A 17796-nucleotide genomic window follows, 5' to 3' on the forward strand; every position below is an offset into this window, starting at 1 on the left:
TATCTGGCCCTCTTCTGTCACCCAAACTCCATACGCACAAAACATAAGTCCCTTCCTGCCACTGTTTGCTCACTGTTGAGTTAGCTCTCATTTCATGGTGTTTTATTAGAAAATCTATATTCTTTACATATGAAAACTGAAGTAATCCAAAGCACAAACAGAGAGAAAACTAACCTGTTCTTTCAACACATTAAGCAAGGAGAGAAAATAAGAAGAGAAGAGAGGAGAAATTCAGCTCTGTGTTTTAAATTGGTAGGACTTGGGCTCAAACTTGAATAATGGGAGGGAGTTTGTTTAGAAAATGCGCGGAGGAAAGATATTCTTGGGGGATAAAAATGGCAGGACAGAGCACGAGTGAAGAGCTGGAGAATGCAAAAGGCTCCAACAACTGACAAGTGTCCAGCAGATTTACAAAACTGTGCTAAGAGCAGTATCCCTGGAATGGTGTGGCGTGCAAACCGGATTAAAGCAAGGAAGGAGGAAATGGAAAGGAGGGGCACACTTTCAAAAAGTTAGGTGGAGAGAAGGCCAGTTAGCTTTAAGAGATGCATGCATGTGCGCCCAGACACACACGTTTATTTGTTTTTGTTTTAACTATAGACTGGTTTTAAAAGTTCCCCAATTCTGTAGTACTAGCATGACTGTTGGATAGCAATGCTTTCCTGAAGCTTTGCACTGGCTGTGGTGGGTGGGAGACGATGCCTGCTTTGTAACTTGTCTGTGCTAGAAAACTACCCTGTTTCCCCGAAAATAAGACCTAGCCAATCAGCTCTAATGCGTCTTTTGGAGCAAAAATTAATATAAGACCCGGTATATTATATTATTTCATATCATATCATATTTAAGATCCAGTCTTACAGTAACGTAAGACCGGGTCTTATATTAATTTTTGCTCCAAGATGCATTAGAGCTGATTGTCCGGCTAGGTCTTACTTTCGGGGAAACAGGGTATGTGCCTGTGCTTTATGCTAGGTCTTCAGCAGCCATTGATCTGTGATTTAGAGGAGGGGTTAGCAAGCTATGGCTCCTGGGTCAAACCCAGTTTACTGCCTGTTTTTACAAATAAAGTTTTATTGGAGCATAGCCATGCTCACTCGTGTATTGTAAACAAATTCGTTCACATATTGTTTATGGCTGGCTTTGCAGTGCATCAGACAGGAGAGCTGACAGAGACCACATGGCCCAGGAAGCCTCCAATATTTACTATCTAGCCCTTTGCAGAAAAGGTTTTCTGACTCTTGGCTTAAAACTAACCCAGAACTGCCTGTGCATCGTTTCCTTAGCTCAAGCCTAGGAAGAGGATAGCCATCTACTTACTATGCAGGCAGGTGAGAAAACGCTGTTAACCCCACCTTCTCCTAAGTGATCATCAAACCAACCGTCGAAACAACCGGATCGACCTTTCAGTTATAATAGTAACACAAGTACAGACACCTCAAGTTCCTGACAGAAAATGCAAGTTAAGATTTTCTGCTACGCAATTCTTAGTTGTAGGGAATTCTTCTCATGAGAACTGCCTAAAGAGTGCGGATATAGCCCAGAAGTGGATATCCCACCAGAAGTGTTATGTTCCGTCCCAGGATTCGGACAGACGGGAACTGTTTGGGCTCCTCAAAGACCTGCTCTCAGGGAGCCGCAGATGTAAAGAGTTTAGCATCTTATTCCCTGCAGAGCCATCGCGAGGGCTGTGTCCACTACATGGCACTGTCATTTAATACCCCTCTGGGAATGCCAAGGGGAGAAATTTGTTTCAGGTCCCAGTGCAAGAAAAGGCTGTTTCTTTTGAGCAACAGGCATCTATCGTGCTTTACAGAGACTGTGATCCTTTAATTGATTTTGTTTCCCTCTGGCTTTGGTTACTAGAAAGCTCAGCATCGAGGTGTCTGGGATTTAGAGCATGCATTTGGTGTAATAACCTCACCTCTGGCTTAATTTAAATGACCCCCATCTCCCAACCTTCCTTCTCCCTCCCTCAGATCTGACTGTACTGCATACATTTCTGTCAGTTGCCTCGCCTGGATTTTTCAAAAGCCCTGTTAACCGATGCCATCCATTAATAACATGTAGGAAAATCTTTTACTGCAAAACTAAACAGATGCCACTGCCTGTAGTAAATTTCTTAGAGACTGCTTTAGTATGTATCTTTGGTTGGCTTTAAGATATGGGTATGCTGAAAAAAATCTCTGAGACCAGGTGGTAATAAAAATAATATAGCTAATGTGTATTAAATGCTTCCTGTGCTCCAGCATGTTACGCACTTGACAGACACCTTCTTATGTCACCTCCACAACAACCGAGGAGGCAGGTACTATGAGAGCCTCCTTTTGGGGCTGCAGGTCCTGAAGGCACAAAGGGTGAAGGCAGGCAGCTGCCAAGGTCTGGGGATGACCATGCCGCCATTTTAAACCAACACATATACAAAAAGAAACACACCCATATCCAAATACACACAGGCAGAAATAAACACAATTGACCAGCAATATTTAAGTGATTTATAAGGTGAGTTATGAAGGACTATGTACTGTGCATTGTGCTATGATGTTACTGGAAGGGAAAGACAGGGGAAAAACGAACACAAAAGAATTGGAAAGCATAGGTTTTGATTTTATAAGATTTTTGTAAATTTTATAAGAATCTTATAATTTAGTTGAAGAGCTAAATGAAGAATGATATTAACCACACTTAGGATTTCAAAATTTCAAATGACTAGTGGAAGAATGAAAACCTAAGCCAAATCTTATGGGAAGGAATAGGACTTTTCAGTGGATAGTGATCATCATAACTTCTCTAATAGCACCTACGAGATCTCGGACAATGTGGAAGTTCAACTTGTATGGCAGGGACGCGCCTGTGGTAAAGAGAGCAGCGCTGGCACCTGGTGGAGGACATGTGACACTGTGGCCCGGAGGCTTTTGTGACGGGCAAGGGCAGGGAGGTTATCAGAGCACTCAGAATTGTGTACAACCTCTCGGGGGCTCTATTACCAGGAAATCTGACATGGACTCGAGCTGGAAGGGACCTCACTGCGGGGTTAGTCCAACGTCCTCCATTTTACAAACAGGGACGGACTTCTGAGTTCCCCAGCGGTAACGGCCTTGGTGGTGAAAAGGAGTTAGCAGAGCAGGGGCAGAACCACATCCTGCCTCCTCTAGGCTACCATTTGTCTCACTCTGTCAGCTGTCACCTCCCTTTTCGTTTGTAAGCAGCATGAATGTGAGCCACTGATGGAAAGGGAGAATCAAGAAGTCAGATATAATTATTTTCCTTTTATCTCAACTGTCTATTATCACTGAGCACCAAAGTGCTTTATTTCCCTCTTCTAAAGCAAGAAAGATACAAAGGGCAGTGTGTCAATCAAAAAGACAAAAGTCTGTTTCTGACCAAATAACACTCTATACCTCACTTCATTAAAGAAATGAACACTGAAAATATGCAAAATAATTATTCTGGTACAAAAGCTAATTGAAACTTTCATTTCTGGTAATAAAACTTATAATTTGCTATTTTAAAATAGTATTTCATATACTTACTCTATCGTAATGCTGTTCCAAAAATTCTGCACTGAGCAATTTATGTCTTGTAAGTAAATCCTAGAAAAAGAAAAAATATTTTTAAAATGCTGTTCTGCATTCAAGTTCTTTTAGAAAAGAGAATCCTATAACATTCCACGCCATTTTACCTAATAAAAACTGTTGTTAAACATTACCATACTTAAAAACATTTGAGCATAAATTAGATTGAAAATGTTTGTCTTTACATAAGAGTAAATGAGATCAGTAATTTGAAATTGTGATTTTAATGATTATGATTAATGACATGTCTATAGCTCTTACAAGAAAAAATTTCAAAATCAAACATACAAGGCAATGGAAATATATACTTAAACAAAGGGAATGAAGAATTGAAGTGAAATAAAAGTACACAGTTGTGATAAAATATAGAATACTGCTCCTGGTGTAGAAAGAGGAAATTTCTTTAATTAGGAAAAGTACTAGAGGTTCCATTTTCTTCCTCCTAAATTCAATTACATTCAGTTTCTTATCTAAGGTAATCTTTGGCAGCCATAAGATGTTCTTTAAAAGCCCTATCATGTTATAAATATTAGCTCCTAAGTAAGGAGAATAATGCTGCAGATACGTAGAATCAAAAATTAGTGTGACCTCGAGTCTAATTCTGCATTACTATGAACTAGAGCTTATACCTCACCCTATGGATTTCCCTGGAAACAACTCTAAATCATTTATTCAGAAAATATCTACTATGTGCCAGGTAAAGTTGTAGGTGCTGGGTTCACAAAGTAAAAAGATGTGGTCCCTGCGTTCTAGGACCTGGAAGTCAGCAATGGACGAGGCTTGGTCTCACCAGGTGGGAAAGAGAATGGGAACATGTGACAGCAGGAATGGTCAGTCAGTATTTGGTAAATTAATGAATATAGTTCCTTCAGAGCTGCCCACCGCAGGGGTTAGTGCCAATCATCCCCTTTCTCTGAACCAAGTTTCCTTGTTTTCTTTGCTGTTTGTATTTGAGTTACCCAGGTAACTAGTGTTTCCTACAGTATGTCCAAGTGCCATACTGGTCCGGGAAATGCTCTAAGAAATGTCCCACGGACAAGCGAACATGGAAAGCACTACAGCTCTGGTTCCCTCGTGGGATCCATCAGGTCACAGGACATTCTGCAGGTAGCTCTTTTGTCGCCTGTTAGCACCCTTCACTGAAAGGCCTTCGTCGCACAGCTTTCCCCTCTCTAGGTACCTACTACCTCCTGACCTCAACTCGAGCATCACTCCCACAGGGAACCCTTCAGGACTGGTCACCAGCTGTGGGGTTATTCAATTAATGTCTCTCTCTCATGGTAGACTGTAAATTCTACAAATACAAGGGTCATATCCATTTTTACTCATCTTTGGATCCCCAGCACCTATGCAGGCCTAGCACATAGTAAGAGCTTAATATTTAATAAATAAATGAATGAAACAACAAAATCAGGGAATATGTTTGGGAAAACATCACATTAGGCAATGTTCAAAGTATAGTTTTAAGAAGGCTTCTAATTCCACCCCAAAGATTTATAGGTGTTTAAACTGCTGGATAGGGTATGAGTGTATGCCCAGGAAAGACCCCTGGGGATCGAACGGGCAACCCTGGAAACCAGGAGTTTATGCTGAGTACCTCAAAGGTCTGGTGAGAAGTGCTACGAGGTGCCTATTCTCACATGGGGAAGGAGATGGCGGGGGCAGGAGAGCTGCTATTAGCTCAGTACGTCACGGGGTCAGATGTAAGGCAGAGGAACACGGGAACGTGCAGGGCGTCTTGTTGAAGAGCACTTCCCTGCTCTAACATGCTCTGTTGGTGGTGGTCTCCCCTGTGTGGGAGCTTCAGGGCAGGGGTCTGTCTGTATGGTGCCCACAGGGCAGGCACTCAGCCTTGTAGAAAGCACTGAGCGAACACACAAACAAGCAAGTGAAGGGATTAATGAGTCAGGATCCACGCAAGAGTGAGTATCATCCCTACTTTTTTGTGGCTACATCATTCTGGAGGCCAGTATGAGGAGGTACTGAGAAAGGAGTCCAGTGCTCACTGCTCTGTCGTAATCTGCTGAAGAGAAGGCCAAGGCGGGGGTCTGAGAGACAATGGCTCTCAGTTGGGGTTGGGTTCTTAGAAACAGGTAAGTAGAAAGTATTGCTGTAAAAAGCAAAAGACCTAAAAATATTGTGCAACAGATTTTTACTGCAAGTTTGAGTAAGGGGACTATTCACTCTGAGGGATATACCGCAGGTAGGAGCAGGAGGCTTACAGTTGGGCTACACGTGAAAATGGGGACCTGGAACATCTCCCCATCTAGGGGAGAGTCTACTTGTTACCTAGTTTAAAGAGACCAGGCAACTCAGGAAACCACTGCCAATCAAGGAATCAGATCTCAATGGTCTTGGGATGGGAGAGAGAAAAGGGGTGCTGTGAGACTGCCAGAGTAGGAGTGGGGCCCTTGCATCACGATAGGAAGGGCCACACAAGGGCATGGAAGGGAGAGTAAAACATTAATAGGAAAAGAGCAACTGCTGACAGCCAGCACTGAGAAAAAAGGCTGATACTAAGCTGGGAAAAGCTGGGGCTTAGGCAGTGTCTCTGCTCAGAGATGAGAAGGACCCTTATGGTAGGGACCAGAGCCCAGGGCTTTGCACAGCTCCGACCAGGGTATCGGTACAGAGAGCGACAGAACAGAACACGAAGGGACAAGGTTGTGCAGTCAATGTCTGGTCAGCACCTGCAGTTTATAGGGTGCATGTGGTACAGCCCAGGAAAGTCCCCAGGTCGGCCCGCAGGGGAGAAGAGCAGGATTTCTCATTTTCCACCTGTCTATATTCCAGTACATCCCAGTCCCTGGTGTAACTTGGAGAAAGGTCAGGGATCATCCAAGTCCAGCAGATTGAGCAGCCAACTTTTAGGGTGGGTTGAATTTAAAAAAAGATTCCTAAAAGTTATGTGAGTTATCTGATAAAAGAGCCCTGGAATCCCGAAGACACGCTGCTGAGCCAGGGGGCTTATTTTCATGGCAAGTCTTTTAGTCCAATTTCCTACTTGGTTCTTGAGTATGTCCAAGGACAAGAAACTCAGTTCTTCTAACTGCACACAGCTTTGGAGCTCTCAGAGTTAGAAAGGGTTTTTCCTGTGCTAGTATCAAAGCCTATGCCCAGGCAAATTCCAGAAGCTGTCAGAGCCAACAGACAGGTTTAATCCATTTTCTAGAGGACCGCCCTTCAAATACAAGTAGTGCTCTCATGGCAAGTCCCTACCGAGTCTTCTCTTCTCCAGGCTACATATGTCCGTTCCTTTAACCACTCCTCGAATGACAGGTTCTGAGTCCCCCTCACCATCTACTGTCTTCTGAAAGTCATCTATTTGTCTATTGCCTCTTAAAGGGTAGCACCTGGAATGGAACACATTTATGTGGTGTTACCTGGGAAGCTTATAGTGGGCTCAGACCATCAAGTGCTCTTTAAGTCACACACTGTGTGGTCACCTGTAGCTTTGGGGCAGCACCATCAGACTGTTTAATCTTACAGGACGTATTCAGAATTTTGTTACTCAAAACGGGCTCTGTAGTCAGGCTGCCAGGATTCAAATTCTGGCTTCTCCATTTATTGTCTGACTTCACTCAACATTTCTAGGCTTCAGTGTCCTTATCTGTAAAGGAGATAACAATACCTCCTTCATGGCGCTTTTTGAGTATAAGAAGTTCCCTACATGTTAGTGATTATTACATTCAGTAATTGTTACATTAGTATTAACTATTGTTATCACACTTTATTCCTCTGTCCCATATTTATACGGTTGGGTCCTTCAGTGGGAGACCTTAGTTATCTGTATTACTTTCATTCTGTTACATTCTGGCCTCCCTTGTCTTTCTGAAACCTCATTTTAGGATCATGTAGAAGCCTCATTTTAGGATCACTGCTATTTTCTATTTTTCCCTCATGGCTATCACCTACACATCTGATTAAGTATGCTTTCACGTAAGTCATTAACAGTGCTCAGCCTGGCTGAGTGGAGATAACGCCCAGTGGAGATCTGTTTCCAGCACCTTATGGATATGACATTCAGTTAGTTGTGAATCACGACACTGAAACTCCATCTAGTTCCTTATCTTTTTATTGTTTCCATGAAAATAGGTCTGTACCATTACTCGACATCTAGATAGCCTCAGTGTCCTAAAGGAATCCTAATAGCTACTGTTTACAACATACATACTGTGTGGGATATAGTAACCTGACATACTAGTATTATTACATACATTTTAGCAGATGAAGAGACTGAGGTTAAGTCAACAGCAGAGCTGGGACTTGAACCCAGGCAGCCACACCCTTGATCTACTGGCATCTGTGAAGTTAGTATGACTGAACTTACTCTTAGTGAATCCATGCTGGCTCGGGGTACATGGTTTCCTTTCCAAAATGCTCAGAAATCATCTCTTTAGTGATACTTTCTAGAACCTTACACAGGTCTAACATCGAGCGCCAAGCTCCACCAGCCTCTCTGGGGAATCTACCTTCTTTTACTCTGGAAAATTGGAAATATACTTGTTGGCCGCCTTATGCCTCTCCCAACCTACAAATTCCCTAAAAAAAAAAAAATCACTGACAAATACTTGGCTGCTGATTTAGCTATCTCGGTGCCCACTCATTCGACCTACACATCTTGGACACAGTTAGACCAGCTCGCTTTAATTTCCTTTTAAGACTCAGCCCTGGTCCAGGAGCTTTACATCCAGTTCTGGAGGAGCCGCATTAGTCTGGAAGTCTGTGTGTGCAGTGCGTTTCCTGGGGAAGTAGCTCTGGTCACATTCTCAAAGGTGAGCTTGAACCATGGATCTGTTCTCCCTTTCCATTACAAAATATTCTCTGCAAAGAGGACACCAGCACGTGGAGAGGGGCAGTTCTTCCCGCGTCGGCATGTCTGGTGAGTGGCTGAGACTATCTGCTGGTCTTTCTCCCTGCGCTGACTCTCTTGGAGTTTCTTTTAGGGAGGGGTGGGGGGAGGTAGCTTGGGTCTGGTGACAGGTCTATGCCACTGTCAAATATATCGTCTTGGTTTGGGCCTCGCCTCCATTTTGTTTCTTGCAGAGCTCTCTTCAATTAGCTCTCCCCTTTCCATGTAATCAGTAGCAGCTGATGTACAGAAAACGAGCCAGCTTCTCAGTGCTCTCTCCTCTAGAGCTCATTCTTTGAATCTACGTTGCTTTTTAAAGTTTCCGCCAGCTCTGCCCAATCTTTCCGTCTGTGGCTACCATGACCTGACAGGGGTGCCTTACCCTCAGTGATTCCATCACCGTGGTGAGAGTGTAATTCAAAGAAGCAACCCTAACTGAGGTGAAATTACCAACAAGGCCAGTCAAGACTTTGTCAGATACTGCGAATCACATTTCGGGCATACACTCAGTACATGTCTCTCTCCTCTTGGCCAGTTTTGCCCTCTGTGTCGGGGGCCTGGCATCCATGCCCTCCACTGGTCAGGTCTTGGCGCGTCTCCCACACCACTGCTGCTCCTCTCTCCTCTCTCCTCAGCCCTCTGCTCCCAGAGAGCTGCCTCTCTCAGGCTCATGGCTTGCTCTCCACACAGGAGTATCTCCTTTTCTGGACACGTGGTGCTACTACACCTCCCTTCATAACGGGTCTGCTGCTTCTGAATGGGGTACACGCTCCCTTAACAGCCAGTCATGAGTCCTGTCCCAAGTCAGCATATTTACCACGCTATGCTGTCACCTCATTTTATTCCCTTTGCATACTGACATATATACATCTGAGGTCTTACCTAAGGTTTCTGACCTCCTCCTCCATGGTTTCAGGAAAATAAATCCCAGCACCTCTCACACTGTTATTTATTCTCATTCAATGAGAAGGTCTAATGGCCAGGTCGCCAGGCTTTTGTCCCATTTTAAGGGTGCTCATTCACTCTGAGGGACATATTTCACTCAGAGACCAAGGCCTGTGCTCATCCCAGGGGCTCTTTATAATCCTAAAACTGACCCTTACAAGAAAAATGGCCACTTCTCACTGTGACAGTGTTCATGGTTCCTGAGCAAAGCAGTCTGCAGGTTAGTGTACTAAATTCTGATTGTATTAAAATAGCAGTTCTCAATATTCACTTATACGGTCAGACATTTTATATAACGGAATGTAACATAGAAAGGCTTGCTCTCATCATGACAACCACTAATAAAGATAACTGCTTTATTTGTACACCTCAAACAGCACAGAACCTTATAACTCCAAACAAAAATGTGCATGTTGTACAGTGGTACCTATCATGTGTGCACTGAATTTGCACAAATATACAACAGGCAGCTAAGGTAGATGGGGAGGGGGCTACAGAATAATTTGAACGGTACGCCCCTTTACTAAAGCAGCTCTGGCACATGCATGAGATGGGAGAGGTGAGCCCACTGTTCCCTTGGGCCCATCCACAGTGTGGAAATCTGTCATGAATGTGGTTCTAGTGTTTAAAGACATATATTTTCCAAAGTCATGGCCCTGAACAGAAGCCAACTACTTCATCTGGTATTAACAAGAGAAACTACTGCAGTGTGCTCAACACAGGAGAAAACCCTGGTCGTTAGATGCACTGTGTTGATATGCTGTACTTGGCGGGCAATTAACAGAAAAGTGTACTTTTGTCTTTTAGACACTCTATAGTCTATCTTTTCACCCTTTTAAAGCTGTGTCTCTTGTGTATACCTGTCACACATACACATATAAAAACATATCTTCTCTCTTCCCGCTAGGGGGCAGCCGTGTATAGACTAGGAAGCTAGAGATTTAGGAAAAACAGCACACCTGTTAATCTGACTTGCAAGTATATTTAGAATTCTATAGTTTTTGTATATGTTACCTTGAATGTGGCAAATGCATCTGAAGCTATGTCAAATGTTGACATTTCGACATATCTGAAGAAATCATAAAACTGTTCTGACCACAAAATGATTTTTGCAAGTGGTTCGTGTCTGATGCATTCTCTTAACATTATTCCACAATTTAGAGCTATTTCTGGAGATTCATACCTGCAAGAAGAAAAAACAAACATGATTGTTCTTTTAAAACTCCAACATTGATTAGTTCACATTTTTAGGACATGAAGATTCAGATATATCCTAACTAAGTGACCAGAGCAGGTTCTAAATGGCATCTCTCAAACAGAATACGTGCTCAGGTGAATTTCCTCTAGATGGTACACACACATTAGTTGGTGATGACTGCTTCAACCCAAAGAAAAATCACAGCCATGAGAGTGACTGTGTGAATAAAAGTTCATTATTAAGCTAAAAAATCTGAAGAGAAATATTTAGGGTCACACCTCCAAATAGGGATTAGTTTTACATGGGGGGTGCTCTCAACACTTCAGAAAAATCAAAAGCTGAGTCAAAAAACAATATGAAACAAAATAGTTTCCTAAATTCACAGTATCTAAATAGGTCTGTCAAATATACAGCATTTATACTTTATTATTTTAATTCAATACTCAAAGTAGTACTTTCAAGACTCCTGACAACATGTAAACCCTGTAGAGTTGAAAGCCTGGTCCTGAGGATGTCACAAAGTCAACGGCAGCCCTAAGGCCTGGCGGTGGGCACAGGGAGCTGCATCCACACGCAGCCCTCCTCTCGTCTCGCCGGGGCATCTCAGGAAGAAAACCTCGTTTTCCTCTCAGCCCTGCAGCCTTTTCCCTTCTCACGAGCAGCAAGCCTCCGGACTGGCTCTGCCATTCCGCGCCATCACACCTCTCTTCCTGCACTTCCTTTCAAGCTGCACACACTGGTTTAACGTCTTTCCCACTCGGTTTCCTCTAATCTCCTGCAATCCAATTCCATTTCCCCACGTCCTACTAGTAAAGCCCTCTCTTGGCCAAATAAAACAGTCTTCTCTCCTAATGCAGATTCTCCTGCTTAGTCCTGACAGTTCCGATCTTTGCATCTCTCAAAGAAAAGGCTCTGCCAGATCTCCTTTCTAACCCTGACTGTTCTATGATTGCCTCCGGCCTGCCAGTGAACGCCCAGCCCGTCTCCTGGCTGCCGCTGCTCAGGTCTCCATCTGACCTACAGTTAGGTGTTGTCTGGACAACTTCAGTTCAAGGTCTCCTTTCCCTCCACAAAACAGGCCCCGTCCCCTGCTTCCTCATCTCCACATGCTGGCGTCACTGTTTTGTTTCAGATACCTGGGTCTGAAAGCAAGCCTGAGAGAACTTCCTGTGATGATGGAAATGAGCTGTCCACTGCGGTAGCTACCCGCCACAGGGCGCTGCTGGGCACTTGCGGTTTGGCCAACATGACTAAGGGACTGAATTGTAAATGTTACCCAACTGAAATGAATTTAAAATTAAATGATGACATGTGCTTAGTAGGTGCTGCACGGGACAACACAGGACTAAACCTTACCCTATTTATCGGCTTCCAATCTCCCCATCTTCAGTGTCACTAGCCCTTTTTAATTGTGTCTCTGAAATATCTTAGTTTTATTCCCTTTTATCCCTCCCCACTGCTGCACTATCTCCCACCTCGAGAAATCCAAGTGCCCCTAACCAGCACCTCTGCTCAAGCTCTGTCTTACCAAACCTACCCAACACATTCGTATATTAAGAGCATTTCCACCTCAGGAGTTTAAGATGATTTCTTCTTGCTAATCAAAGGCAGACTTCTGGGCTTCCCCTCATCAGATCTATTCCTGGCACATCACCTCCCACCCCGCCATAAAGCACTCTGCTTACCCCTTATTGTCATGCTCATTGCTGCCCCTGCACCTACTCTCTTTTTTCTGACTATGCAAATTCTAAACCATGTGGAACTTCAACCTTCAGTTCCATCTCTTTTACCAGTGCTTGCCTTATTGACTAAACCCACGTCTTATCTCCTGTAGTCCTATGGTTCTAATTGTATAACACGAGTAGTATTTATCCTTTTGTTGTACATAGGTTCAGTGTAGATCTCAAGCAGATCCAAACTACATTGCTTTGTATCACTTATGGCACAGCAGCTGGACTGCTGACTGGCTCTAGGCGATTAAAATGTCTGCTCACAAAATGGTTGATCACACAGTTCATCTTCGCTGATCTTTAATAAGCAGGAGACTAGAAAGAAAGACTAGGGTGAGACAGTGTGGTACAACAAGTTGGGCAGGTTTTGATGGAGGTTTGTCAAGCTTATCTTACACGATTGAGCCATAACCCAGTGAGTACAAGGCAAACAGTTGTGCTGCACAGCCTGTTGGCACTGGAGTGCAGAGCACCGAATATGTAAATTGCCAGAGGAAAAGCATTACTGCCTCCAGATGCATTAGTCTAACAAGAAGATTATTTTCAAATGCAAACTAATAGTGGCAACATAACTCCCCCAAATGTTTAACATCAAAGTACTTATAGCCTGAGCATACAATCACATTGTGTGAAAGTAGTCTAAACTAACTGACTGACCAAAGCACAAAAATCTTAAAAGGTAGTGCACAAGGCTCCTTGAAGAAATGGCTGTTTACAGGTCCAAGGCGGGGACCTGTACAAGATGAGCAAGGGACATCTTGTGCCAGAAAAGCACAGAAGCTATCAACAACCACTGGGGTCTGGCTAAGAGGACACAGGAGCCAACCTGAAGGAGAGGAGTCCGATGGCCCAAGATGAAGCATTTTGGACAGAAAAACTTGGACGTAATGACTGTAATGGATTGAAACACATTAAATATATTTTTAAAAAACCAAAAACGGTTTTATGACCAGGTTCATAATGACCTGGTCACCAATTCAAAAGAGGAGAGGATAAAGGAATATGTTAAATGAAACCAAAGGGATGCAAATCCAAAATATGTGATTTTTCCACAAAATGAATGACCCAGTTGCTTCAACAAATTAATGGTATATTTAAAGGGGGGGGTGTGTGCAGAACTGTTATCGATTAAAGAGAGTGAAGAATCATATATCAGCCAAATTCAGTTTGTGGACTTTGCTTGGAAGTTGATTTAAACTAACTAAAAAATGAGTTTACTTTTTGCGAAAATCAAGGAAATCTGAACATTCAACATTAGGTAATGTTAGGTTTGTAAATGGTATTGCGACTGTGTTTAAAAAAGTATCTCCTACCTACCAGGGAAGCATACTGAAGTGATGTTATGTGTGAGGAACAAAATAGGAGGAAGGAATAGATGAAATAAGAATGACACAACATTAGTAACTGTTGAAGCTGGGTGATGCGTAGGAAAGGGGTGCTTGTATCATTCCCTCCAGTTCTATGTATATTTTCTACAGTAAAGGCCGAAAGGGTAGAGAGACGGGTGCTAATGGGTCCCAATACCAGGTGCATTGCTGAGGCTTCTGCTCTCCTTTCTAGCTGAGGTTTCTGCTCTGGCCAGCTTGGATGAGAGTTTTACACTTTTTCTTTAAATTGTGTCTTAAAATTCGTACTTTACATGATGTTTAACAATATTATCATACCCTTGACTACTCTAAAGTGAAAATGCAGGCAGAGATAGCTAATTTATGTATTTTAATAATGATTGCTTTCTATGGAAAAGGAAATATTGGCTTTAAAAATACACACAGGCATCTGGAAGCTGCTCTAGGAATACCAAAATTTCAGACTACTCACTACATGTTTATATACACAACTCTGGGCCGACACAACAAAATTAGATGCCAGAAGTTCTGTATGGTGACATATGAAGAAGCAACACCAGAGAGTTAGAAATAGAAAAAGGGAACTAGAATGCTGGCATCCAACACATGCACTGATTCATGCTTTGTCTAAACTAAGCAAGTTTGAACTTGGGGGAAGTGTTAAACCACAGAGATATGAATCAGAGTGAGGCAAGCTCTAAAGCTAGGGGAAGGAGAGCAAGCTGATTCACGCCAACAGCCATGCCAAACGCCTGCCCGCCAATTTAACAGAACGCCACCAATGCTGGGACGAACAGATGCACACCATACCCAGAGCTGGCAAACGACTCTGGTGGTGTGAAACAACAGGAGGTTACCTTGACAATCAGGGAGGCTCAGTAATGAGGGAGAAGAGGATTTGTTTTGTTTTGAAGTTTAAGTTTTTAGGCTTTTTTGGTTTTGTTTTGAAACTGACAAACTACCCAAACACAAATGCCTGCTTAGTCCAGTGGTAATTCCAGGAGGATGCACTATGAATTACCAAATCAAGTGGGTTAGTGAGTGGGCACACACAGGTAAAAAGCAAGTGCACACACAGGTACTACTTCATAAACGTGTTCTCTGTTGACTGACCAAAGTTAAGCTGTACGGCATCCAAGCTCTATTTACCAGGCCGCTTTTACTGCCTTTCAGTGTGCATATCTATCCAAAGATGTCTTTAAATGCATGGTTTAAACTGACACTTCATACAGTTAAACCTTTTAAATCTTAGAGAACAGAAATAAGACCACAGAAGACTTTTTTTCTTCAGTCACGTATACTCTGAGAATTTAAAGGTACATGATTTACCAACCTTTAAACTTCCATGAGCATTTTTTCAAATTCAATTGAGCTCACAGGCTGAATTTTAAGGAGGAAAATGTGCTCTCAAGCTCTACCAAAAAATGAGCTGACTAAACCATAGAGAAAATGCTTTCCCACATTCACCATCCTGTTTTTGCCCAAGACCATCTTTCCTTTTTATTTTTCAACTGAGAATATAAATTTTATTGCATTGTACATACCCTTTCAATAACATGAACAAAATATTCTGTTGGGTGCAGATGTATTCAACAGTAGGAGTTCTTGTACCAATTTGTCTTCTGAGAATATTGTTGAAAATTTGAGCCACATCTTTTTTGCCCTATTAGGAATACAATCATTAAAATATTTACCTGACTAAACATCAAAAAGCCCATCCACCCTCCCAAATAAACTTTAATCAAGGCATTGCATATTTGTAATTATGACTGAATACCTGACTTTAAAACATTCACACATTAAATTTTCTTACTTTATTTCTTTGTAACTTCAAACTCTAAGTTTTAATACTATACTATTTTTAACCTGAGCAATGTGTTGACAAAGTGAAATATCACTATATATAATTTCAACTATTTCTAACTCTCAGAACCATGCTGACTCAGATATGAAAAGCAAACCTTGCTATATGCTTATATGCTATATGCTTATATGCTATAATAGACTAGTTAATGCTATATGCTTATGTTCAGGGATCTGATTCCCACCAAATGGAACAAGCAGCCTCAAATAGGATGCTCGTGTTGTATAAACACTACACATATGGCTGTGATCAAAAAATATGATGAATGTTTAAATAAAAAAACATTTATTACAGTAAAAGACACATTGCCATTGATCCCCCTCAAAATACACCCCCTTGCTTTGAACACTCTCATCCCATCATTCTTGCCACTTTCTGAAGCAGTTCTGGAAGTCCTCTTTTGTGAGTGTCTTTAGTTGCGCTGTCATGGCTGCCTTGATGGTCTGAATCCATTGAAAACGTTTTCCTTCCATGGTCATTCTGACTTGGGGAAGAGCCAGAAGTCACACAGTGACAGATCCGGTGAATTAGGGGGATGACGACACACTGTAACGTTTTTATTTGACAGAAATTGCCATATCAGAAGCGATGTGTGACACGGAGCATTGTCATGATGGAGGATGAAACCATTTGCCCATTTCTCAGGCCGTTTTCTATGCACGTTGTTTCTTCAACACTGGTAAAGACACTCACGAAAGAGGACTTCCAGAATTGCTTCAGAAAGTGGCAAGAATGATGGGATAAGTGTGTTTGAAGAGAGGGGAGTATTTTGAGGGGGATTAATGGCAATGTGTCCTTTACTGTAATTTTGTTTTTAATTTAAACATTCATCGTATTTTTTGATCACATCTTGTAGTACGTTCCTGTTATAGTGATGGAAGGAGAAACTGTGTGCTGCTAGTATAATACAAATAAATAAAATAATTCTGTAAGAAGCTGAGCTTTAAACCAGGTCCACTTAGGAAAGACTTTATATAGATTAACAACAAAAGTGCGAAGTATCACATGATGTAATAGTTCAGGTCAGAATCAGACCACTGTACTTGATTAAACTAAATAGACAGACATTAGTACTATACAGTGAACCTTATCATTGGAAAGTTGCATAAGAAATTAACAAATGCAGAACTGGACCCCGAGAGGTGTTTTAGAACGGCCACTGGTTAAGGGGCTGACAAGCCTGCAGGAGACTGAGTGAAATGACAGAACTCATCCTGGGGTCTGCACTAGGTCAGGAGAGTTGCAATAGCCAATCTCTAAGAACCTGTCTCAAGGGGACACACTTCTTTTGTCTCTAAAGTCCCAAATGAATGTTAAACTCAGTGTCCAGGTTGGGGCTGGGACGGATACACAAAGGAGAAGGAACCGGAACCGGTATATTCCCAACTTTGCAGAGGAAATAACAATTGTTGAAATTGATACACCATTTAAAAAATACATGAAATCGGCTATATAAATGGGAATATCATAGTCCTACTTGTTCTACAAGATAGAAATTAATTTTTATTCTTTTATTATCATTATTACGTTTGCGTCACCTATAAACCACACCCTCCCATTACTCTCCAAAACTGAATCTGCCTACATGTCTGCCATTTTCTCCCCTGGTTTTTCAAGCACCTGCATAGACATCCAATGACTCTGGATGGTAAACACTGGGGCTTAAAACAGAGCCACACCCATGATGAAGAATCAAAGACTTGTGACCATGCCAGAGCCCTTCATTGCCATATATATATATATATACACACACACACACACACACACACATACACACACACTTCCCTGACTAGTTTATTCAGACTGGCATAAAGGATCACTATTCGCACCGTTAAATTCACTACATATCTAACATGGCATGATCCGGCTGGATAAGCTTGGGCAACAATCTCAAATGCCTACCAGAGCCAGGCAGGAGAAGCAAATGGGTAAAGCAGGCCTTGAGACAGAAAAGTCAGCTACGCTGTCTGCAGCATACCCGCGTGGGGCTCTCCTATGTCACGGGTAGGTGTGACTCTGCTCCAGCTGACGGGCCAGGTAGGGTAAAGGCCTAATGTTGCCAGTCAAACTTTCAAAAGAAGCCAGAAACTCAAAATTGTGTATAAAATCTCCTGCTATTTAAACGTTAACCTAATTTAAACATTTAAAAGCCATGCAAAACACGTATGCTCTCTGATGTAATGAGTTCCCAACAAGTAAAACCAAAAACCGAAAAGCGTAACTGGATATTCTCTAAGATCTCATCTACCTCTGAAATTCTAACATTCTATGGTCTTCTTTAGACTGTTT

The 17796-nt window shown here is 42.3% G+C and overlaps 1 protein-coding gene across 1 annotated transcript in view; it reads right to left on the reverse strand.

The window, feature by feature from the left end:
• The window catches only part of CAB39 (calcium binding protein 39), a 74870-nt gene that overhangs the window by 6923 nt on the left and 50151 nt on the right, over positions 1 to 17796 (reverse strand). The window contains exons 4-6 of the mRNA XM_033112262.1: positions 15188 to 15306; positions 10384 to 10552; positions 3531 to 3590 (exon numbers count right to left, since the gene is read on the reverse strand). Coding sequence (XP_032968153.1) covers positions 3531 to 3590; positions 10384 to 10552; positions 15188 to 15306 — 348 coding nt within the window. The remainder of the gene's footprint in view (positions 1 to 3530; positions 3591 to 10383; positions 10553 to 15187; positions 15307 to 17796) is intronic.

This window comes from Rhinolophus ferrumequinum, chromosome 8, assembly GCF_004115265.2.
Source record: "Rhinolophus ferrumequinum isolate MPI-CBG mRhiFer1 chromosome 8, mRhiFer1_v1.p, whole genome shotgun sequence".
NCBI classification, from domain to species: domain Eukaryota; kingdom Metazoa; phylum Chordata; class Mammalia; order Chiroptera; family Rhinolophidae; genus Rhinolophus; species Rhinolophus ferrumequinum.